We start from the raw sequence: 25,534 nt of genomic DNA on the forward strand, positions 1-25,534 counted from the left end.
GGTGTGAGTGGAGTATCCGATACTACCCCCTAACCCCAGCTAATTAGCTTTGGGGTAGTTATACCTTGCTAAAGTCTTATGGCTAGTCTTCCAGCTTTGCCAAAAGTATATTTCCTAATATAGAGCTCAAGGTTTGTATCGTTAGGAAAAATACAAATTACTTTAAATTTTTCATAATTCTAACCATATGATAGTGAAAAATACTTTGAAATACATAAATTTATTAAACATGTTGGCCTAGAAAATACCTCAATTTTTGGAAACTATAGAAAACAAGCAAATTTGAATTATTCCTTTTACAGATACTTTAAATGTTGAATTTAGCGCTCCCCAGCTAATGTTATGCTACCAGTTATTGAGATCATGGCAAGAAGTACAGCCACAACCAGAACGTCTTCATCAGGATACTTTAGTGGAAGACTCTCTGTCTGTTCGAAGTAAGCTGCATGCTTGAGCTATTAGTTTATCAAACCAATTTGAAATTTTCCTGATATATGGTAGTACAGTACTGTATTTTTATGAAATTCCCATGATGTATATAATGTTTCTCTCTCGAAGTCTGGTAATATATTGATGTGCACCTAAAACTGGAAATTTTGTTTTCTTTCAATAGCATTAGGCCTCTAATAAAGTATTGAGATAATCTGGCAGTTAATGGCAATAACCTCAGCTTGGGTATGCCTCAGCCCCTCTGTCTTTTCAATCTTCTTGGGAAAATGTCTTAGATCCATCTCCAGAGTTTTTACAACATTTTTCTGAGTCCATAAAATGCTGGGAGGTTAAAGACCCGTTTTAGAAGTTTCAATTCTAAATGGGTTTACAGTTTTCACCTAGTTTTTTATTCAAACACATTCAACAGCCCTTGGAGCAGCAAGGAAAAGCAGTGAGTGGATTTGATAGGCTTGACAGGTAAGTACTTTCACGTTTTTATTCAGACAATTCAAGATATAGTTTCAACTTCGAGACTGAAAATATAAAGGGACTGGGGCATACAGTACTGAAGCCGAGGTTATTGCCATTATCCGCCACACTATCTTAATACTGTACTAGAGGCTTAGGCCTGTTTAAAGGAAAGAAAACTGGAAGCTTTTAGTTTTATGGTATAATGCAATATAAAACCAGGCTTTTAGAGAGCATTATGAACATCAGGCGAGTATAGATATCGTAAATTTCATTATTAAAATTACGTTTTTGATAGCCTATGTTTTACCTCCACAGGGTTACCAGTTATAGCTGTGAAAGTAGGTCATGTTGAAGCCAAGTCATGTGATACCTTGTCACTGAATGGAAATATGGCAACGGTGGGGAGCTTGTCAGTAGGTTTGCACCGACCTCAGGGCGATCTCTTGTGCCTCCTACTTTCAGGACCAGAGGACAATACTGGTCTTGAGGTGCTGCTTCCAGAGACTTTGTCTGCATCTGATAAGCTAATCAAAATTGTGGTGCAGTTTCCTAAAGACAACAGAAATGAGAGTGTCCCCAGTGTTCTTACAGTTGGAATGAAGAAAATAGCCGTGCTGTTTGACCCACAGCTCATGCAGTGGCTCAGATACTCGCCAAGAAAAATAGATTCAGACATTCTAACTGAAATGGTATTCTTGAAAAAGATATCTGAAGTGAGAGGGATTGTAAAGCCCCAGAGAAAGCCATCTGAATCTGAATCTGAGGTAACCAAAGTAGAGTCTTCAACGGCAACTTTGTCAGAAGCTAAAACAGGAAGCAGAGGAATACTATTCTCAACACAAGAGTCAGCAGTAGAGGAGCCCCCTAAGTCATGGAAAGAAAAATTCATAGAGTGGTACCCCATTTTAAGTAGACTTTTGATTCACGTAGACCTGGATACAGCCACAATATTTCTCTCCTCATCTCCTCTCAGCATTGCATCTGAGTCAGGTCTGGTCAATGCTGTACATCGCACCTATCTGACACGCAGTGAGAGAATACTGGGAGATACCTTAGTACTGTGTCTCCCACACTTAGTTCTTCATAATGCAGCTCAAAAGCAAAATCTTCTGCAAAATGTGTATGATGTACCTGTTATGTTACCCTCAGATCTCTGGGCCACAGGTATGTTGCAACATATTTTTATGTTTTATTAAATATAAGGAGAAATGTCTTAAACTGTGCACATTCGAACTATTTTGTTTTCAATTGATTCTCTTTATTTCTGTTTTATTCTTTAACAGGTCGGGATAAATTACCTTGGTCATTGAATTTAGGAGGATTTAGTGTTTACAGTTTACATGGTACTGGTAATCATGTGAAGTTACAAGTGTTAAAACCAGTGAATACAACTGCCACACTAGCTATCACAACTAAATACCAGGTGAGTAATTTTACAGTACTGTATTTTTCTTGCATGGTTCATGGCTTACATTGTGCCTTGTCTGCTGCATATTGGATGGTATCTGAAGCTCCTAGCAATGTTCTTTTAGCCTCAACAATTAAGTTTTTTTATTTTAACTTTTCATATGTACATTTTTGTTCTTGTATTTCTGTTCAAATTCTTCAAATTTTGTCTTGCTCTTATTCTAACTACATTTAAGAAGAAATAAATTGAAGACTTCCCCTTGAAAATTCAGAAGTATTAGGAATCTTAGCAAGTGTTAGGTTAATTGATGAGACAAGAGGGTAGACATTTATTAGTAATGATAGGGGTTGAGCATGAGCCCTGTGCCTTCTACTCTGCCAGCTTCTTCTCTTCTCTTGTAGTTATGAAATCATCCTTTCATCCTTATTTGAATTTTTTGTCAAGTTATTTAGATCAATTCTTTTGTGAATGCAGGAAAGATCAACTGATCATTGCATATCAATTTCTGAGCTGCGAGGAAAGTTTTGATAATCAGGAATGCAGGGATTGGAAATTATTTAATCTTATAGTAATTTTTTTTTTTATGCTGCTTTAAGAAAAAACTAACAAAATGTTACATTTCAGGGTCCTTCTCTTAACCAGCTTGGTATAGTGATTCACACAGACATGTCACCATTGGACTTTTGTGGCAGTCGATGCCAAGTCGTGGGTCATGTAACCATCTTGGAGAATTTATTGAATCTGGCTTCACTCTTTGTAAAACCTCCAAAAGAATATGTAAGTATATACAGTACTATATTGTATAACTTTAGTGTTTCAAAGACTGTTATCTTTGTAAGGTGTTTGCAGATGTATGAAGTTTATTTTAGAAAAAATTAAAGATGTTATCCTAACATGTATTGTTTGGATTTTTGAAAGAATAATATTTTGCAGCCTGGAGGATCCACATCTTCTACACCTGCTCCTCAGCCTCTAGAAGCTTCCTCAGAACCTACTACTCTGCCTCCTTTCCACCAGTCTACTTCTCCTCCCCTCCAGTCGCAGTTTCAGCCTTCGCATAACCAAACACCACCCAAGCAGCTGAATCACAGCAGCTCTGATCCCAACACTTTGTTAGTTACTGAAGTGGAAGAAATTGAGGAAGAAAGAGGTTTGTAATTTTAATGAAATTTTTTTGTATTTGAACCTAATATAACCTTTCATTGTAGGCCTGCACTTTAAACATGGTTGTATAACTTATTTTATGACATATCAGTCAGCTATATTTCCTATAGATGACAGATATGTCATAAAATCTAGTGCAGTGCCTTTATGTATTAATGCATTTTTTTAAATATTGTGAGTGTCTGAAACCATTACTGTATGTGGAAAAATGATCTCCTGTTAAATGGAAAAGATTTTAAAACCATCATTAAGAATAGACAAAGATTTTGACGCATTTTAGCAAGCACAACTAAAAAGAAGAGTATTATTGTCATTATTATTATTATTATTATTATTTGAAAAGAAGGGCTGCCTCAGTTGCATTGATCTTATACTCCGTCTTCTCAATGGCTCTTTTCATCTTTTCGGGATTACTGCATACAGCCAGTAACTGAGCAAAAGTCATCCTTCATGGTGGGTAGTCAAATTCAGGAATAATTGACGAATCAAGGTTTTAATGTAAAGTTTACAAATCAGGTAAAATTTACAATTCGGGTAAAAGAATACAGTGACCAAGCTATGCGTTTCGGGAGTGCTGTCTCCCTTCCTCAGGCTTGATTGTTGGAAACGATGAGAGCTACGTCATTATATACGACAAATCTGGCTTAGGCAGAGAGGCAGCGAATTTACATTGGCTGCCTCGGGCGTCGTGGGCAGAGTGAATAGAATAGCTGATCCTCATTGGCTAAGCCGCTCGCTGAGAGCAGCTGTAGAACAGTCGGACTGCCTTCCTACTCACTCATGGGTGATGAATCGCTATCTCGTCCTCTGGGAGCTGGGCTCTGATTGGTGGGAGCGCTTTCCGAGAGGGTATGCATACCCTCCCGAATTGTAAATTTTACCGGATTTGTAAACTTTACATTAAAACCTTGATTCGCCAATTCCTGAATTTGACTACCCACCATGAAGGATGACTTTTGCTCAGTTACAGACTGTATGCAGTAATCCTGAAAAGAAGATAATAAGAGCCATTGAGAAGACGGAGTATAAGATCAATGCAACTGTGGCAGCTATTATTTTCAACAAAACTTGCATGAAAGAGAGTCTACTACTCAAATATTATTATTATTATTATTATTATTATTATTATTATTATTATTATTATTATTATTAGTATTATTATTATTATTATCATCATTATCATTATCATTATTGTTATTATTATTATTGTCATTATTATTATTATTATTACCATTATTATTATTATTATTATTATCATTATTATTATTATTATTATCATTATCATTATTATCATTATTATTATTATTATTATTATTATTATTATTATTATTATTATTAGGAAATGAAGTGAGCGATTGGTTTCCAGTGAGAGTGGGGCTGAGACAGGGATGTGTGATGTCGCCGTGGTTGTTTAACTTGTATGTTGATGGAGTGGTGAGAGAGGTAAATGCTCGAGTGCTTGGGCGAGGATTGAAACTGGTAGATGAGAATGACCATGAATGGGAGGTAAATCAGTTGTTGTTTGTGGATGATACTGTACTGGTTGCAGACGAGGAAGAGAAGCTTGGCCGATTAGTGACAGAATTTGGAAGGGTGTGTGAGAAAAGGAAATTGAGAGTTAATGTGGGTAAGAGTAAGGTTATGATATGTACGAGAAGGGAAAGTGGTGCGAGGTTGAATGTCATGTTGAACGGAGAGTTACTTGAGGAGGTGGATCAGTTTAAGTACTTGGGGTCTGTTGTTGCAGCAAATGGTGGAGTGGAAGCAGATGTACGTCAGAGAGTGAATGAAGGATGCAAAGTGTTGGGGGCAGTTAAGGGAGAAGTAGAAAATATAGGGTTGGCATGAATGTAAAGAGAGTTCTGTATGAGAAAGTGATTGTACCAACTGTGATGTATGGATCGGAGTTGTGGGAAATGAAAGTGACGGAGATACAGAAATTGAATGTTTTTGAAATGAAGTGTCTAAGGAGTATGGCTGGTGTATCTCGAGTAGATAGGGTTATGAACGAAGTAATGAGGGTGAGAACGGGTGTAAGAAATGAGTTAGCAGCTAGAGTAGATATGAATGTGTTGAGGTGTTTTGGCCATATTGAGAGAATGGAAAATGGTTGTCTGCTAAAGAAGGTGATGAATGCAAGAGTTGATGGGAGAAGTACAAGAGGAAGGCCAAAGTTTGGGTGCATGGATGGTGTGAAGGAAGCTCTGGGGGATAGGAGGATAGATTTGAGAGAGGCAAGAGAGTGTGCTAGAAATAGGAATGAATGGCAAGCGATTGTGACGCAGTTCTGGTAGGCCCTGCTCCTTCCTCCGGTGCCTTGGATGACTGCGGAGGTAACAGCAGTAGGGGATTCAGCATTATGAAGCTTCATCTGTGGTGGATAATGGGGGAGGGTGGGCTGTGGCACCCTAGCAGTACCAGCCGAACTCGGTTGAGTCCCTTGTGAGGCTGGGAGGAACGTAGAGAGGAGAGGTCCCCTTTTTTGTTTCATTTGTTATATGTCAGGTACCCCCCAAAATTGGGGGAAGGGTCTTGGTATATGCATGTATTATTATTATTTATTATTTATTATTATTAATGATAATGATGATAATTAGGCAAGCTGCAACCCTAGTTGGAAAAGCAAGATGCTATAAGCCCAAGGGCTCCAACTGGGAAAAATAGCCCAGTGAGGAAAGGAAACAAGGAAACAAATATATGATATAAGAGGTAATGAAGCATTAAAACAGATAATTTATGTATAGACTTTAAAAAACTTTTGTCATCTTGTTCAACATAAAAATATTTACTGCAAGATCAAACTTTTGAAGTTCTACTGATTCAACTACCCAATTAGTGAGATCATTCCACAACTTGGTAACAACTGGAATAAAACCTGAAGAATACTGTGTAGCATTGAGCCTCATGATGGGGAAGGCCTGACTTTTAGAATTAACAGCATGCCTAGTATTACGAAAAGGATGGAACTTTCCAAACTTTTTTTATGGAAACCAGGAAAATTTCCTGATATTGCTGGGTAATAGTAATAAAAACATGAAGTTGATGGAATTACTGACTAACAGAAATAGGATCCAGCGCTAAGAATGGCCTTAAACCTATAATCTATCACTCCAACATAAAATTTATCCATACAGATATGTAAGATTTCTAATGAAAAGGAATTATGTTCTCTCTCACTTCCTTTGAGAATAAACACAAGCTAATGTAGGACATTTATTATTATTATTATTATTATTATTATTATTATTATTATTATTATTATTATTATTATTATTATTATTATTATTACTAGCTAAGCTACAACCCTGGTTGGAAAAGCAAGATGCTATAAGCCCAAGGGCTCCAATAGGGAAAAATAGCCCAGTGAGGAAAGGAAATAAGGAAATAAATAAATGATGAGAACAAATTAACAATAAATCATTCTAAAAACAGTAACAACGTCAAAATAGATATGTCATATGCAAACTATTAACGTCAAAAACAGGTATGTCATATATAAACTATAAAAAGACTCATGTTAGCCTGGTCAACATAAAAACATTTGCTCCAACTTTGAAATTTTGAAGTTCTACTGATTCACCTTCTCAATTAGGAAGATCATTCCACAACTTGGTAACAGCTGGAATAAAACTTATAGAATACTGTGTAGTATTGAGCCTCATGATGGAGAAGGCCTGGCTATTAGAATTAACTGCCTGCCTAGTATTACGAACAGGATAGAATTGTCCAGGGAGATCTGAATGTAAAGGATGGTCAGAGTTATGAAAAATCTTATGCAACATGCATAATGAACTAATTGAACGACGGTGCCAAAGATTAATATCTAGATCAGGAATAAGTAATTTAATAGACCGTGAGTTTCTGTCCAACAAATTAAGATGAGAATCAGCAGCTGAAGACCAGACAGGAGAATAATACTCAAAACAAGGTAGAATGAAAGAATTAAAACACTTCTTCAGAACAGCTGTATGTGTTGCTTGCTTTTATTGATTATAATGTATAAATATTAAATCCTGTACATTTACTAGTTCCATTACACCTGTTCAAAGGCTGTAGACACTTTTGAATTGATAATTATATATAATATGGTAAGAAGCAAGGGAGACGTAGGCTTTTGTAGTGGTGGTGATTTGATTTTGAAGGAAGTTAGTTTAATACATAAATTGTATTGTACCAAGCTTTGTTTTCTTGATCCAGTCCCTGAATGTAGAAGACAAAACCAGAATCTATTTTGAAACATTTTGGGAGCCTTATTTTTAATCAGCATTGAATGTTGGGTCATTGAAAAAATAATTTAGGAAAGTTTGTTAAAATTCTGAAATTTTTTTTTTGGATTAACTGATTATTGACTATACTGTACAGCAGTATGAAAGAAGTCATACTGTAGTACATAAAATAAAATGTGATAAGTTTATTAACTATTTGTGACTGGTGAAGATAAGTTATTTCATGCAATTATCCTCATGTGAGTCATTAATGGAAAATAAAAAAAGGATTCTTCAAGTTTTTGTGGATGGTTTGACTCTCCTCCCAAAATTACTGGCCATGAAAACAAATTTACCACTTTGTCACTTCTAAATTGATGATCATAGGTTTCTCTTTTATGATTGCAGATGCAATTAGAAGCACAAATGACAAGAAAATATATATAATTTAAAAGGGCATTTTTTATTACTTTTTCATATTGATGAAATAGATTTAGTACTGTATTTCAGGTTTTAGAATATGCCGCTACAGAATTTATTTTATCCCTCCCCCAAAGATATAGAAATTTCTATTCTTAGCTAAAGTCAGCTCATCCTTTTTATTGTAACCTTGTTTTTCATTGTTTAACATGCCAAAGGAATTTATGGTTATTCAGCTCTAAAATGAAACTTCCAACAAGCTTTATATCAAGAAAAATTAGTAGAGAGTGGTAATAGAAAAAATCATCACTAAGCTTATAAATGGTAAGCCAGAACTGAGTTTGCTTTACGACAGAGGAATTTTGTATTCAAATCCTGCCCCCGAATCTCAAAGGATCTTACAAATCCTCCATGCCACCCATATGAGAGTTGAGAATGAATCCTTCATGCTACCTGCATGAGAGTTGAGTGTGTCTGCGTGGTGGACAAGTCAATATTTAATGATAACAGTAATCAACACTCTTTCCAACTAACTGGGATTTTTAGCGTAAGATTTAGAATGTTTCTCTTTTCTTCTTTATTTTTAAACTACAAAGATGTGGGATATGTGTCTCCATCTCATTTTATTGGTGTACAGATTTCTTTGTCAATATATTATCTTTTGCACAGTTTTGCTCAGGATTACTGTTAATCAGAAATTTCTATTACAGTTCAAGTAGTAAGTGAAGCAGATGTTCAGTCCTCTTCAGGCCCAGTAGTAACAGCTTGGGTTCAGTGGACTGTTGCTCGTGTGTCGGCGTCTCTCTATGCTAATGATGGAGGAGAGAGCAGAAAGTTGCGGGCGGAATTAGAAGATCTCACTACAGCTCTTGATTTTCACCAAGTGTATTCAAAAGTTAAGGTCAAGGTGACCTCAGTCAGCATACTCCATTTTACTAAAAGGTGTGTGGGTTTCTTTTTTAATTATTTTACCGTATTTTACATTTTACAGTTTGAGGTAAATGCTCCTTATCCTATTATTATCTTATATTTAGTTTACTTTAATATATGTATTTTTAGTGAGGACAAAGCTATCATTAAAAAAAAATAGAGAAGGGAATCCCCGGATACGATGGAATAACTACTGAGATGATATTGGCCGAAAATGAAGTGACTCCCAGAATACTTATAAGATTATTTTGTAGAATGTAGCATGAAGAGGCAAAACCTGATGAATGGGAGCTAGGAATGCTGATGAAAATGGCAAAAGAAGATCTGACTGATTGCAATAATTACAGAGGCATCACTTTTATGTTAGTTATCATGAAAATATGTAGCACAGTATGCTTATTCTAAAGTTACTAAAAAGAAAGGTTGATGAAAAGCTGAGATGAACACACAGGATTTAGAAAAGGTAGAAGGTATATTGACCAAATTTTCATTTTAAGACATGTACAGCAATGTGTAGAATATAGAAATCCACTTTTGATGGCATTTGTGGACTATGAAAAAGCCTTTGATATAGTGTGCACTGACCAATTTTGTGGAGTGTCCTGAGTTATTATGGAGTTCCTCTTTAATCTGTAACTTTGATTAAGTCTGTTCATGAGTATAGCAACTCAAAAGTTAATGTTAGTGGTTTTATCAAATGGATTTCCAGTGAACAGTGGACTTCTCTAAGGGAATGCGTTGTCAACTGTGTTGTTTATCCTCCTCATGGATTTTGTAATGGTGTGGATGATGGAGAAGGATTGTACTGGGTTAGTAATGAGAAATTAGCAGACCTAGAGTATGCTGATGATGCTGTCCTTATTAGCAGAACACCACAGGATTTGCAGTTCTTTCTTACCAGAATGCATGAAATATCACATGAGGTTGGGCTCAAGATAAATAGAAAATAGACGGAGATGGTGAGATTGGAATATGCAATGGAAGATGAGATATTGGAAGAAAGGATCAGTGAGGTAGAAACATTTAGAAGAGGTAAGGGTTGTATGAATCAGATTTTTACAGTTAAGCAGATATGCGAGAAATATTTAGCAAAAGATAAGGAGGTGTATGTTGGATTTATGGATCTGGAGAAAGCGTATGATAGAGTTGATAGGGAAGTAATGTGAAATGTGATGAAGTTATATGGAGTTGGTGGAAGGTTGTTGCAAGCAGTGACAAGTTTCTGCAAAGGTAGTAAAGCATGTGTTAGGATAGGAAATGAAGTGAGCGATTGGTTTCCGGTGAGAGTGGGGCTGAGATAGGGATGTGTGATGTCACCGTGGTTGTTTAACTTGTATATTGATGGAGTGGTGAGAGAGGTGAATGCTCGAGTGCTTGGACGAGGATTGAAACTGGTAGACGAGAATGACCATGAATGGGAGGTAAATCAGTTGTTGTTTGCGGATGATACTGTACTGGTTGCAGATGGGGAAGAGAAGCTTTGCCGATTAGTGACAGAATTTGGAAGAGTGTGTGAGAGAAGGAAGTTGAGAGTTAATGTGGGTAAGAGTAAGGTTATGAGATGTACGAGAAGGGAAGGTGGTGCGTGGTTGAATGTCATGTTGAACGGAGAGTTACTTGAGGAGGTGGATCAGTTTAAGTAGAGGGTTGGGCATGAATGTAAAGAGAGTTCTGTATGAGAAAGTGATTGTACCAACTGTGATGTATGGATCAGAGTTGTGGGGAATGAAAGTGACGGAGAGACAGAAATTGAATGCGTTTGAGATGAAGTGTCTAAGGAGTATGGCTGGTGTATCTCGAGTAGGTAGGGTCATGAACGAAGTAGTGAGAGTGAGAACGGGTGTAAGAAATGAGTTAGCAGCTAGAGTGGATATGAATGTGTTGAGGTGGTTTGGCCATGTTGAGAGAATGGAAATTGGCTGTCTGCTAAAGAAGGTGATGAATGCAAGAGATGATGGGAGAAATACAAGAGGAAGGCCAAAGTTTGGGTGGATGGATGGAGTGAAGAAAGCTCTGGGTGATAGGAGGATAGATTTGAGAGAGGCAAGAGAGCGTGCTAGCAATAGGAATGAATGGCGGGCGATTATGATGCAGTTCCGGGAGGCCCTGCTCCTTCCTCTGGTGCCTTGGATGACTGTGGAGGTAGCAGCAGTAGGGGATTCAGCGTTATGAAGCTTCATCTGTGGTGGATAACGGGGGAGGGTGGGCTGTGGCACCCTAGCACTACCAGCTGAACTCAGTTGAGTCCCTTTTGAGGCTGGGAGGAATGTAGAGAGGAGAGGTCCCCTTTTTTGTTTCATTTGTTTGATGTCGGCTACCCCTCAAAATTGGGGGAAGTGCCTTGGTATATGTATGTATGTAGAAACATTTAAGTATTTAGGAACTATGATCTCTATTACAGGATCTTTAGAATCGGAGTTTAATGAAAGATTGAAAAAAAAGCAAATCAGACAATGGTTATGTGAAGTAAAATGTGGAAACAAATTGCCTGAAATTTCACATAAAAAATTAGGCTATATATCAGTTTAGTGAGATTGGTGTTACTGTATGGACATGAGTTGTGGTATGACAACGAAACAATATATATCAGATTTTGTAGGTTTGAGAACAAAGCCCCTAGAAGAATATTGGGAGGTAAGTGGCAGGACAGGATTAGAAATGAAATTATGAGAGAGATTACTCGAGTGCCATAAGTGGATAAGATCATGGTGATGGGTCGATGGAGAGGCTTTGGACATGCTCTTTCCACTCCCCAAGAGAGATTAGTTCACAAAACATTTAACTGGCCTCCACAAAGCACAAAAAGTGTTGGAAGACTCGAGCCTTTTTTGTTGAGGACTATGAAACGTGAAGTAAGAGATGGCGAATGAAGTAGTATTAAATTAAAAAGTTCAAGATAGAGGCAACTGGCGAAATCTAACCGAGGCCCTGTGCATCAATAGGAATGGGAGGAGGTGATGATGATGAAATAAATTTTACTAAATTTTACAGGATGTTTTGAATACTGTAGTTCCTACATGTATACAAACCTTTTTTCCTTCAAAATAGGGAGTGTTTAATCAAAACTGGATTGGCCGTTGAAATTTTTAATGAGGTAGTTAACGACAGGGATGAGTATGCGAATGTCAAAGACTTCACTTTTGTCTTCGCCGCAACAAGCATGTACATACTGTTGCCTTCTATCTCTCATATTTCTTATTTTAAATGATTGATATAGTCTGAGTTGATGATGGAAAAAAGCAGGAATGAAAATGATGGTGTACACTGGATCAGCCAATAGCTAAACCAGCATTAGATCCACTCGCTCAGCAATTATGAGCAAAATTATTTGCAGTCATCCCTATTATCAAGTGTAGATCGTTGCCTCCTGTTAGGGGGTCGTACAATATTTTTTGAGCAGCTGGAAATCTTAAGTGTTCTCCTGTATCATTTTGGGCACTCCCCTCGACAAGCTTGAGAGACTAGGATTTAGATCTCTTCATTGAGGTTACCATTTTCTGAAACCTCTGTGTATATACCTCTTGCCTACCTGAGAAATATGCTTCAGGAGCAGGGAGAACCTGGATGTAAATCGAGAAATTTTTTCAGGGTTGGTGGAATGTAAGGTTATCGCCACACACCAACATGTTCTGGAAACTCTTTGTTGTAAAACGTTGACGATTATGAACCTAAAGAATGCTTAGCCTTCCTTAGGCCTTGTAAGTAGAGGCCTTGTAAGTAGACCCTCAATGCATTTTTTAGGTAGCAAGTAACTATAGCAACCCCCCCCCAAGTGCCAGTGACCTCAGTAGTTACACCAGTGACTGCTGTGATCACTGTGCCACAATGTTAGTGACTCATATCCCAAGGATCCGAGTGGTAATCCATGTAATGCGCCTAACCCCTAAAAGCAGCTATGTAGGCTACTAAGAAGGCTTCCACCTGTGTGAGATGAAAACTGCTGAAGCTGGAAGAATGTAAAAAGGCTTGGAGGCCGGTAACCTTTACTTACTTTCTGGGTGGGTGTCCTTGCTGATTAGCTTCAGTGCTGTCCCCCTGTGCCTGTCACCACTGCCCCTGTGCCCTTGACCCTGGGCCCATTGCTCCCTTCGTATGTGCCTGCTGCTTCCTTTGCCTTTTGGTTGTTCCCGAGTGTTGTGGTTTATGTCAAAGTAATCTGTATGGCTTCTTCCGTGGAGGAGTTTTGTTGTTGATGGTTGCTCAGACCCCAACTTCTCTGCTGGTATAGCCGGGAGGAGAAGGTTAGTAAGAGGAAGAGACAAGTTTGCTCGTCTTCCAATTCCAACTCTTCCTCCTTCATTTTCTGATTCGGATACTTTTAATGGTAAGAATAGGAAGTTCAGGAAGTCCAGAATGGCCATTTGTACTGTAGTTGCAAGAATAGGGCTCTTGACGACACCACTTCTCCTTTTTGGATGAGGGGGGGGGGGGATGAGGGATCCTGGCCCTATCCCAAGGCCTTGTGTCATTGCCCCTTGGGACCATGGCTTGGGCTCTCCTTGCTGCCCAGTAGTCAGATGGGAGACAGGTGCATTCCAGTGTCTACCTTCTGTCGGCCATATGTTGGAAGAGGTAGGATACACTCCACCTTTCCTATGTGGATGGTGGACTTCTTTCTTTTCTGATTGGGGTACCTCTGTATCCCATTTTGAGACAAGGGCACCTAGTATTATGGTAGAGCAACCCTTGTGGTTTCTCTCCTCGGAGGAGCTTCATCGTTAATGATTGTCCAGATGTCAACTATTCCTCTTCCTCTTTCGATTCTAATTCTGACTTCTTTTTATAGAAAGAAGAATTAGTCAAAATTATCCTTGAAGACCAGTTGTAGTCACATAAATAGGACTTTTGATGACACCACTCTCCTTCTGAGGGGTGAGTCGATGACACCTGGGTGGTCACCAGCCCCGTGGACAGAGGTACACAGGTCCATGCGTGCCTGTGTACATCTCTCAGCTGTGTTGGAAGAACTTGAGCATACTTCTTTACCTTTCTTGCCTGGAGGGTGGACTGCTGCTCCCTTCTGAAGAGGATACTGCGTTATCGCTTGTTGTGAACTTAAGCATCTCTCAAGATCTGCTGACGGTCATGGACCAGCAGTTTGGGGTTCGCAGCTCTGTGCATGGTGTCAGTGCTCCTCCTTCACCTTGATCATCAGGTGAAAGATTACCAGGTGCTTTTGTCTCTGCCTTGTTAAGTACTAGAGATCTATCCCTCCCTGGCGACTACTGGCCAGATTCTGCTTTAGTCCCCTAGTACGTTGGAGGTTCTGTTCCGCTTAATGTGGAGAGGGAGTAGCCTGCCGAACCCTGTTCCCTGCGAGGTATGAAGGTATTCGAGACTAGTACCAACAGAAGCAGGGAATGGCGAGTTAGAATTTTCATTTATGAACGTTCTTGAAGTTCATGAGTGCAATGAACTGGGTGAGGCACCCTTGATGACGCCTCCAGATAGGACCCCAGCCATTGATTGCCACTTTGGTGCCCCTTAAGTGCTTTGGCTTTTTCTGGAGCTGCCATGGTCAGATCGTCCTAGTTGGTCCTGGATCGAGTGGATCAGATCTGTCAATCTAAGAACTCTTGTGCTTCCAGTCAGCGAAACAGGATCCTGCCACATGCTTTTTCAATGCAGTGAAGGTTCTATGTGCCACAGTCTGTTGCATTATCGCCTCTTCACGGTTATCTGTCAGCTTGCATTCTGTTGTAGGGTATCCCCATGGAGAGAAATAAGTCAGAAGGCATGTCCATCTCGACATATGAGTCGTTGGCCATGGAGTCTTTCTTAGATAGCCTTCAGGCTGTTGTGTGGCTTAACAAGCTGTCATGTGCGGAACGTAACCCTCAAAGACAACAGGTTTTTCAATCCTTGAATCTATACAGAAGTTTAGGTGTCTTGTGCTGTCTGATGGGATGGCAGTGATCTTCTTAGCACACTAGACAGTGAACCAGTGGACCAACTTTGTTTTAAAGAGGAATGATGCTCTGGTTTCTTTACTCTCAAAAAACTTGGTCCAGAGGAAGTGTTAGCAGCCATGTCTCTCCTTCATAAGAGTCACATGCTGGCATTGGTGGAAAAGTGGCGGACTACTTTGCAGGTCTGCCTGATCCATTGTGCAATCTCTTTGAAGGGCTCTGGGTTATCGAAGGTATGTGCTGCCAAATCTTCGGAGGCGGGCATGCATGCAGGATCAGAGGTAAGAAGGTCTGCAACCTTCTCTAGTCTCCGATGAGGACCACTTGCGACCTCTTCCTTTTGAAGGGAATCTGTGCCCTATCAAAGCCCCAGTCTGATAAGATCGTGAAAGGGGGAAAAGGGTAGGTAAAAGTAGAACACTGGTGTCTCCTTATGCCATGAGTAGGGGGATGTCTGTCATGCCTTTTGGCACCCTGACAGCACAGGGCTGAATCATGGGTAGTGAGTGTGCTTTGGGAAGGGTACTTACTAGCTTTTATAGACTGGCCCCCTATCTGACAGACAAATAGTATTCATGAATAACATCCCAGCTCAATACTAACAGATTCAAAAGGGTAGTTGCTAGCTTTTCCATACCCCCCCCCCTATCTCACAGACTGATAGTGATCATGAACAACATCGCAGTTCGGTACTAGCAGATTCTTCTTGGCCACTTTCCTTGTTGGAAAAGCTCTTTCCACTCGAGCGCCTCCACGAGAAATCCCTACAGTGGTGTTTGAAAGATTACTGTTTAAGGTTCAGGGATTCCCAATACCATCCTATTCCAGTAAGACAAGAGGCATAGCCTGATCTTCCGGTTGTCTAGAAAAAGAAATTCACCAGGGGAGTCCTACTGGACATGTAAGTGTTCTCAGATACGAGTGTAAGATAAAAGTGAAGGAAATATGACTGGAGGAAGCAAAACAGAAAGGAGAAGGTAGATAGGAGCATTGGGAGAAAACAGGGTATTGTAACAAAATAAATGCAGCTCAGAAGGTGGAGCATGCACCTGTATAACGTGGTCACCTGTGGTGTGTGGTTATCGGAGTAATTCTTCAGCTCATCAATTTATTGAAATGCAAGCAGTGTTTCTAGATCTGTAAGCATTTCAAGACTGTTTGAGGAGGCACTCAGTAGTGTTGATGAGCAACATCAACACTGTAGTAGTTTGTCAACTTTGCAAGTTTATAAAGTATATGCACATCTGTGTGGTGTATCAACACTGAAGAGCTTTTAGCCAGGTACATTCCTCTTGTCAAGAGAATTACGTTTTGGACTAACCATCTCAGTTAGCTGTACCACTATGTACCTACAATTCGTGAAGTCGCTTGCACTTCATGGTTTGAGACAATACAGCTTCTCTTCCAAGTGAAAGGCTTTCCCTGAGGCTTGCACAGGAGATTTAGTGTTCCTGTTACAGTCCTCTGCAGCTATCTATCAAAGAAAGTAAGTCTTCTCTGCAATTTCTGCTGTAGATGAGGTACTTCCCGGTCAAAACTTTTCCAGTACAGGTCGTAGTATCCCATGTCTTCCATTGCCACGAGAGGCACCTCTCAGTCACCGCTGGAAAAGCTACCGCTCAGTCCTGGCGTTTGGTCTTTTGACTGAAGAGCATAGACTTTCCCTTCTCATGGGTCTCATGGAGAGTGTTTATGCTTGTGATGAGCTTCGAGTAGTCTTACCCACTCCCGAACCTATGGGTCCAAGATTGGGATGTGACTCTTGTTCTCAAGGGTCTTACGAATACCCTGTATGAGCCTTTGAGAAGGTGGTCAGGCAGAGATGTGACTCTCAAGATCTATTAAGATTTATTATTATTAATCTATTTATCTATCTACCTTGGCACTTCCCCTAATTTTAGGAGACAGCCAAAATAAAAAACAGAACAAGAGGATTTTTCTTCTGTTTGTTCCTCTTTGCCTGATGAGGGACTCAGCCGAGTTTGGTTGATACTGCTATGGTATCACAGCCCATCATCTCCCGTTTTCCATCACAAATTAAGCTTCGTATGCTGACTTCCCTACTGCCATTACTTTAGCAGTCACCAATGTGATTCGAGGTAGAAGGAGACCTATTGGAACTGCGTCACAATCGCTTGTCACTCATTCCTATTTCTAGTATGCTCGTTTGCTGGTCTCACATCTATCCTCCAGTCACCTATGGATTTCTTCACTCCATCGCCATCCATCCTCCCAAACCTTTTCCTTCATCTTGCGCATCTCCCATCAGTTTGTGCATTTATCGTCGTCTTCAGCAGATGACCATTTTCCATTCACTCTACTGGCCAAACCACCTCAACACATTTATATCCACCCTAGCTGCCAATTAATTTCTCACACTTGTTCTCACCCTCACTACTTCATTCCTGATCCTATCCAATTGAGATACACCAGCCATACTCCTCAGACACTACATCTCAAACACATTCAATTTTTGTCTCTGTCACTTTCATTCCTCAGAACTCCAATCCAATTCTCGTTGTTCCTCTTTGCCTTATGAGGGATCAGCCGAGTTTGGTTGATACTGCTAGGGTGTCACAGCCCAACATCTCCCGTTTTCCATCACAAATGAAGCTTCATATGCTGACTTCCCTACTGCCACTACCTTAGCAGTCGCCAGTGTGATTCGAGGTAGAAGCAGGCCTATTGGAACTGCGTCACAGTTGCTTGTCACTCATTCCTATTTCTAGCAGGATCGTTTGTCACTCACATCTAGCCTCCAGTCACCTAGGGCTTTCTTCACGCCATCCATCCTCCCAAACCTTTGCCTTCATCTTGCACTTCTTCCATCAGTTCTTGTATTCATCGCCTTCTTCAGCAGACGACCATTTTCCATCCCCTTAACTGGCCAAACCACCTCAACACATTTATATCGACTCTAGCTGCTAATTCATTTCTCACACTTGTTCTCACCCTCACTACTTCATTCCTAACCCTATCCAATGGAGATACATCAGCCATACTCCTCAGACACTATGTCTCGAACACATTCAATTTTTGTCTCTCCGTCACTTTCATTCCTCACAACTCTAATTCATATGTCACAGTTGGTAAAATCCCTTTCTCATACAGAACTCTCCATTCATCCCTAACCCGGTCCCTAACATTTTACATCTTTCTTTCATTCACTGACATATATATGCTTCCACTCCAGCATTTGCAGCAACAACTGAATCAAAGTACTTAAACTGTTCTACTTAATCAAAGTACTTAAACTGGTCTACTTCTTCAAATAACTCTCCATTCAACATGGCATTCAATCTAGCAATCCCCCCCCCCCCTCCCTTCTCATGAATATCATAACCTTAATCATACCCATATTAAATCGCAACTTCCTTCTCTCACACTCTCTTCCAAACTCTGTCACTAATCAACACAGCTTCTTCAAGTCTACAACCAATACAGTATCATCAGCAAATAACTGATTCACCTCCCTCTCATGATCACTCTTATCTATCAGTTTCAATCCTCGACCAAGCACTCTAGCATTCTTATCTCTTACAGCTCTGTCAAGAAACAAATTTAACAACCAAGGCGACATCACACATCCCTGTGTAAGCCCCACTTGCATTGGAAACCATTCACTCTATTCCCTATCTTAATACACGCTCTACTGTCCGTGTATAAACACTGCATACAACAACCTTCCACCAATTCTGTATAACCTTATCACATTCCACATCACACCCCTATCAAGTGTATCATAATCTTTCCCTTGATCCATAAATATAACATATACTCCTTACCTTTTGCTAAATATTTCTTGCATGTCTGTACAACTTGAAGAAAGTACTTGATCGTGTCTTAAAATCTTGGGTAGGAAAAATAGTCATATATCATTATATATCTTGTGGAAACCATGATCTTTTGCTCTTTTTACCAAAGTTCCTTTTCATTTCTTAAATAATATGAATTATAAAAGTATTTTGAAAAATAATCTAAAAGAAAACAGACATAAAGTATAAATGATGGAATGACCCAAGTAGGTGTTGAAATTAAAATGAAAAATGAAGAACAATGTAATTTCTACCAAATGAACAGTCATAAATTTGAAATAGCTAGTTGTCAATTAATTGAATGCTTTGTAGCCTTATTTGGAGTCTTATCTGATCATTTAATTTTGTGGGGTCAGTCTTTACACTGGTGACTCCATCAAGAATGTGATTTGTTGGATTGTTCAGGTAAAGCTAAGTGAAAAGAGCTGATAAAGAGGATCCTATGGGTCCTTATTGGAACTCTGGTAAATACAGCTGGACTTCCAAGTTTTTATAGTGGGACTTGGAAGTCGGGAAGCCTGTAGTTTTGATATCCAAGAAGTGGAAGATTAAAGGATCTCCTACATTTTTATTAGTCCGATATGGGGAAGAACACTGAAGAGTTGCATGTCATAACCTGCCTGTATAGCGACTTGATTTGTGGAATATGAGTTATATACATTAGATGAACAAAATTACAAAAGTTAATTGGATTTTCATATAAATTACCTAATGTACGTAAATCATATTTTTCAATATTAATCTTACCCGATGATCATGTAGCTGTCAACTCCGTTGCCCGACAGAAATCTACGGTCGGGATACGCCAGCGATCGCTATCCAGGTGGGGGTGTACACAACAGCGCCATCTGTGAGCAGGTACTCAAGTACTTCTTGTCAACAAGAACTCAATTTTTCCTCTGTCGTGCCGCCGGCAAGACCTACTTGGATACGCTGTTGATTTTGGAGTTTTTGTTCACGATTTGGTGATGTATTTGCTCTAAAGTTTTAGCCTTCGCTATTCAGGAAGCTTTCTCATTAGCTTAGCAAGCTTTTGGAATTAATTTGGATTAATTGGTAACGAACTTTGCTAGATTTTGGAATCCCCCCTTGACTACTTCTAAATTCAAGATGTCTGACCAGTCTCAAGTACCTAAGTACAGGCAGTGTAGCGTTAGGACTTGTACTAGGCGTCTTCTGAAGGCCTCTATAGATCCTCACACCGTATGTTCCAATTGTAGGGGTAAATCCTGTCAATTGGAAGATCGATGTGGGGAATGTGCTGGGCTTTCGGAATTCGATTTTAACGAATTCCTTAGATATGCACATAGGTTAGAGAAGGAGAGAAATAGGAGGAGTTCTTCTCGCTCTGTGGATTTTTCCTCTCCCCATGCCCCTCAACCTTTTCCTTCCCCTGTGGTGGTGACTCCCGAACCTGCTACGAGTGCTCAGCCTGGTATGGCGGATATGTTGCGTGCCATTCAGGCTCTTGGTGACAAAGTGGAGTCATTGGCTAATGACCGTAATCAGCTCTTGGCAGATGTCAGAGAGCTGAAAGCGAAAAGTGCAGTGGGAAGTGTTAGTGCTAGTGATGTGCAAAGTGTCAGTGTCAGTGTTGCGCATGAGGGTACATCTGTGCGTGCCAGTCGTCCTCCCAGTCCGGGACCTCTTGTAAGCTCCCAAGCCCAGGGGAGAAGCAATGTCGAAGGACCAAAGGGTTCGGCAGGCCTTGATCGGCGCACGGATGTATCCTCAGTGGTTGCGGACGTATCTGTTAAGGATCGTCCCATCCACATACAGACGAATGAGCCCTTACATTCCTCGTCTGTGGAAGAAGTTTCCAGGAGGAAACGGTGGACCAAGGTCTCACGACCGCTCAAACGTAAGGTCCCTTCCGAGCGAGTCCAACGGCCCAGGTGTAGCCACTGGGTCAGTTCGGACTCGCCGCAGTCATCTGATGACTGCACACCTCCCAAGAGAGGTAGAGTGGTCCCTCAACAGGCTACTGCTCCGTCTGTTGTTGCTCCAACCACAGTAGACCCTAAGTGGTCCATGCTGCAGACTATGCAGTCTCAGCTTGCTGCATTCATGCAGGAGTATCATGCTGAGAAGGTTATCATTGCTCCTGTTAACCTACAACCCGCCGAGGTTGTGCGCTCAGCAGATACTGCGGCTGCCTGCTCCCACATTCCACCTGTGAGAGCTCCACCACCGATGCGCAGTCCACCCTGCCAGACGCATGTTCTTGCTGCACCTTCTGCTAACATGCCTGAGCTACCGCATCAGCAGTGGGAAGGTTCTGTAGAGCTGCCGGGTTCCAGCTCTATGCGGCTTTCTCCGCAGCCCATGCAGCATGCTCTGCATACCTTACAGCATGCTCCGCATACCATGCAGCATGCGCCGCATACCTTACAGCATGCTCTGCATACCATACCGCATGCTCCTCAACCCACCGCAGCCCCTCCCATTCACCAGCCCTCTGCTTCTGTTGTTGCCAGCTCGCAGACCGACCAGCAGCGGCATGATGTTGGATCCGCAGGTACGCATGCACCCGTACTGCCGGATTCAGCCGTTCAGCTTTCTGCTCTACCTTTGCCACTTACAACTCAGCTGTCGGATGATGGTGTATCGGATGACGAAGCTGCACATCTGGATGAACCTCACTCTGATTTTGAAGGGCCCAAGTCTACGCCTCCCTCCTTAGACTTTCGTAAAGTCCTTGCCTTGTTCAGGGACTTGTATCCTGAGCAATTTGTGTCTGCAACCCCTCGTTCTCCTCCCTCCGAGTTTGCTCTGGGCATGCAGTCTGCTGCGCCTGCCTTCACCAAGCTTGTTCTCGCCAGATCATCTAAGAGAGCTTTGAGGGTTATGGGAGAATGGTTGCATTCCAAGAAGCAACTGGGAAGGACTTCTTTCGTCTTCCCGCCTACCAAGCTTGCTTCTAAGTCGGGCGTCTGGTATGCCACGGGAGAGGAACCCGGCTTGGGAGTTCCTGCCTCTGCCCAGGGCGACTTCTCAAGTCTGGTTGACTCTCCCCGCAGGTTGGCTATGAGACGTTCGAAGATCTGCTGGTCCTCTTCTGATTTGGATCATCTGTTGAAGGGAGTCTTTCGTGCCTTCGAGATATTTAACTTCCTCGATTGGTGTTTGGGAGCCTTAAGCAGGAAGACTTCCCCTTCAGACAAGGCCTCGGCCATGCTGATCATGTCTAGCATGGACAAAGCAATTCGGGATGGGTCCGGTGAACTTGCGGCTTCGTATGTGTCAGGAGTCCTTAAGAAGAGAGAACATCTTTGCTCCTTCTTATCAGTTGGTATCACTCCTTGCCAGAAGTCAGAGTTGTTGTTTGCTCCTCTCTCCAAGTGTCTGTTTCCGGAGGAGCTGATTAAGGGGATGGCTGCCTCTCTTATCCAGAAGGATACTCATGATCTTATGGCATCTTCTGCACGTAAGGCTAAAACCTTACCTTCCGTGCCTAGACCCTTCCGCCCTGCAGCAGTTGACACACCTGCATCTAGGTTCATCCCGCCCTTTCGTGGCAGAGCCTCCAGCAGAGGAGGTACCCGTGCAGACAGTCACCGTGGCAAGTCCAAGAAGGGTTCCAAGTCCGCAAAAGGCAAGTTCTGACTGCCTTCCTCTCCAGACAGCAGTAGGAGCCAGACTCAAGACCTTCTGGCAAGCTTGGGAGAGCAGAGGTGCAGACGCTCAGTCTGTGAAGTGGCTAAGGGAGGGATACAGAATTCCGTTCTGCCGCAGTCCCCCTCTAACTACGTCTCCCATCAACCTCTCTCCCAACTACAAGGAGAAGGACAAAAGGCTAGCGTTGCAACAAGAGGTGTCGCTCTTGCTACAAAAGGAAGCGGTGGTCATAGTCCGGGATCATCAATCCCCGGGCTTTTACAACCGTCTCTTCCTGGTAGCCAAGAAGACAGGAGGTTGGAGACCGGTGCTGGACGTCAGTGCTCTCAATGCTTTTGTCACCAAGCAGACGTTCACGATGGAGACGACGAAGTCGGTCCTAGCAGCGGTCAGGCAGGAGGACTGGATGGTCTCGTTAGACCTGAAAGACGCGTACTTTCACGTCCCCATCCATCCAGACTCCCAACCTTTCCTAAGGTTCGTCTATGGAAAGGTTGTGTACCAGTTCCAAGCCCTGTGCTTTGGCCTAAGCACGGCACCTCTTGTGTTTACCAGACTGATGAGGAATATTGCGAAATTCCTTCACTTGGCAGACATCAGAGCCTCCCTCTATTTAGACGACTGGCTTTTAAGAGCTCCCACAAGTCGTCGCTGTCTGGAGAATCTCAGATGGACTATGGATCTGACCAAGGAACTGGGCCTCCTGGTCAATTTAGAGAAGTCCCAGCTCGTCCCATCCCAGACCATTGTCTATCTGGGTATGGAGATTCAGAGTCGAGCTTTTCGGGCTTTTCCGTCGGCCCCAAGGATCAATCAAGCCCTAGAATGCATCCAGAGCATGCTGAGAAGGAACCGATGTTCAGTCAGGCAGTGGATGAGTCTAACAGGGACACTTTCATCGCTGGCCCTGTTCATCGAGTTAGGGAGACTCCACCTCCGCCCCCTTCAGTATCATCTAGCTGCTCACTGGATAAAGGACATGACGCTAGAGACGGTCTCAGTTCCTGTTTCCGAAGAGATGAGGTCTACTCTCACGTGGTGGAAGAACAGCATTCTTCTCAAGGAAGGTCTACCATTGGCTGTTCAGACCCCCGACCACCGTCTCTTCTCGGACGCATCGGACACGGGCTGGGGTGCGACACTGGACGGACAGGAATGCTCGGGCACATGGAATCAGGAGCAAAGGACACTTCACATCAATTGCAAGGAGTTGTTGGCGGTTCATCTGGCCTTGATAAACTTCAAGTCCCTCCAGCTAAACAAGGTGGTGGAGGTGAACTCCGACAACACCACAGCCTTGGCTTACATCTCAAAGCAGGGAGGGACTCATTCGAGGAAGTTGTTCGAGATCGCAAGGGACCTCCTCATTTGGTCAAAAGATCGAAAGCTTTCGCTGGTAACGAGGTTCATTCAGGGCGATATGAATGTCATGGCAGATCGCCTCAGCCGGAAGGGTCAGGTCATCCCCACAGAGTGGACCCTTCACAAGAATGTTTGCAGCAGACTATGGGCCCTGTGGGGTCAGCCAACCATAGATCTATTCGCTACCTCGATGACCAAGAGGCTCCCGTTGTATTGTTCTCCGATTCCAGACCCAGCAGCAGTTAACGTGGATGCTTTTCTGCTGGATTGGTCCCATCTCGACCTGTATGCGTTCCCGCCGTTCAAGATTGTCAACAGGGTACTTCAGAAGTTCGCCTCTCACAAAGGGACACGGCTGACGTTGGTTGCTCCCCTCTGGCCCGCGAGAGAATGGTTCACCGAGGTACTGCAATGGCTAGTCGACGTTCCCAGGACTCTTCCTCTAAGAGTGGACCTTCTGCGTCAACCTCACGTAAAGAAGGTACACCCAAACCTCCACGCTCTTCGTCTGACTGCCTTCAGACTATCGAAAGACTCTCAAGAGCTAGAGGCTTTTCGAAGGAGGCAGCCAGAGCGATTGCCAGAGCAAGGAGGACATCCACTCTCAGAGTCTATCAGTCTAAATGGGAAGTCTTCCGAAGCTGGTGCAAGGCCAATGCAGTTTCCTCAACCAGTACCACTGTAACCCAGATTGCTGACTTCCTGTTACATCTAAGGAACGTAAGATCCCTATCAGTTCCTACGATCAAGGGTTACAGAAGTATGTTGGCAGCGGTATTCCGCCACAGAGGCTTGGATCTTTCCACCAACAAAGATCTACAGGACCTCCTTAGGTCTTTTGAGACCTCAAAGGAACGTCGGTTGTCCACTCCAGGCTGGAATCTAGACGTGGTATTAAGGTTCCTAATGTCATCAAGATTTGAACCGCTCCAATCAGCCTCTTTTAAGGACCTCACATTAAAAACTCTTTTCCTCGTGTGCTTAGCAACAGCTAAAAGAGTAAGTGAGATCCACGCCTTCAGCAGGAACATAGGTTTCATATCTGAAACGGCTACATGTTCCTTGCAGCTCGGTTTTTTGGCTAAAAACGAGCTTCCTTCCCGTCCTTGGCCTAAGTCGTTCGAGATCCCAAGCCTGTCCAACTTGGTGGGGAACGAACTAGAGAGAGTACTTTGCCCAGTTAGAGCTCTTAGGTACTATCTAAGAAGGTCAAAGCCATTACGAGGACAATCAGAAGCTTTATGGTGTGCTATCAAGAAGCCTTCTCTACCGATGTCTAAGAACGCAGTTTCTTACTACATCAGGCTTCTGATTAGAGAAGCACATTCTTATCTGAAGGAAGAAGACCTTGCTTTGCTGAAGGTAAGGACACATGAAGTGAGAGCTGTTGCTACTTCAGTGGCCTTCAAACAGAACCGTTCTCTGCAGAGTGTTATGGATGCAACCTATTGGAGAAGCAAGTCAGTGTTCGCATCATTCTATCTCAAAGATGTCCAGTCTCTTTACGAGAACTGCTACACCCTGGGACCATTCGTAGCAGCGAGTGCAGTAGTAGGTGAGGGCTCAGCCACTACATTCCCATAATCCCATAACCTTTTTAACCTTTCTCTTGAATACTTTTTATTGTTGTTATTTTGGTTGTACGGTCGGCTAAGAAGCCTTCCGCATCCTGGTTGATTTGGCGGGTGGTCAAATTCTTTCTTGAGAAGCGCCTAGGTTAGAGGTTGTGATGAGGTCCTTTAGTATGGGTTGCAGCTCTTTATACTTCAGCACCTAAGAGTCGTTCAGCATCCTAAGAGG

The 25,534-nt window shown here is 42.1% G+C and overlaps 1 protein-coding gene across 2 annotated transcripts in view; it reads left to right on the forward strand.

The window, feature by feature from the left end:
- Vps13B (vacuolar protein sorting 13B) overlaps nucleotides 1–25,534 on the forward strand; it is a 418,333-nt gene that overhangs the window by 170,889 nt on the left and 221,910 nt on the right. For both annotated transcript variants that reach the window (XM_068386782.1, XM_068386783.1), the window contains 6 exons: nucleotides 303–437; nucleotides 1,219–2,067; nucleotides 2,187–2,326; nucleotides 2,936–3,088; nucleotides 3,245–3,461; nucleotides 8,811–9,042. In XM_068386782.1, the coding sequence (XP_068242883.1) occupies nucleotides 303–437; nucleotides 1,219–2,067; nucleotides 2,187–2,326; nucleotides 2,936–3,088; nucleotides 3,245–3,461; nucleotides 8,811–9,042 (1,726 nt within the window). The remainder of the gene's footprint in view (nucleotides 1–302; nucleotides 438–1,218; nucleotides 2,068–2,186; nucleotides 2,327–2,935; nucleotides 3,089–3,244; nucleotides 3,462–8,810; nucleotides 9,043–25,534) is intronic.

This window comes from Palaemon carinicauda, chromosome 14, assembly GCF_036898095.1.
Source record: "Palaemon carinicauda isolate YSFRI2023 chromosome 14, ASM3689809v2, whole genome shotgun sequence".
In the NCBI taxonomy this organism is placed as follows: domain Eukaryota; kingdom Metazoa; phylum Arthropoda; class Malacostraca; order Decapoda; family Palaemonidae; genus Palaemon; species Palaemon carinicauda.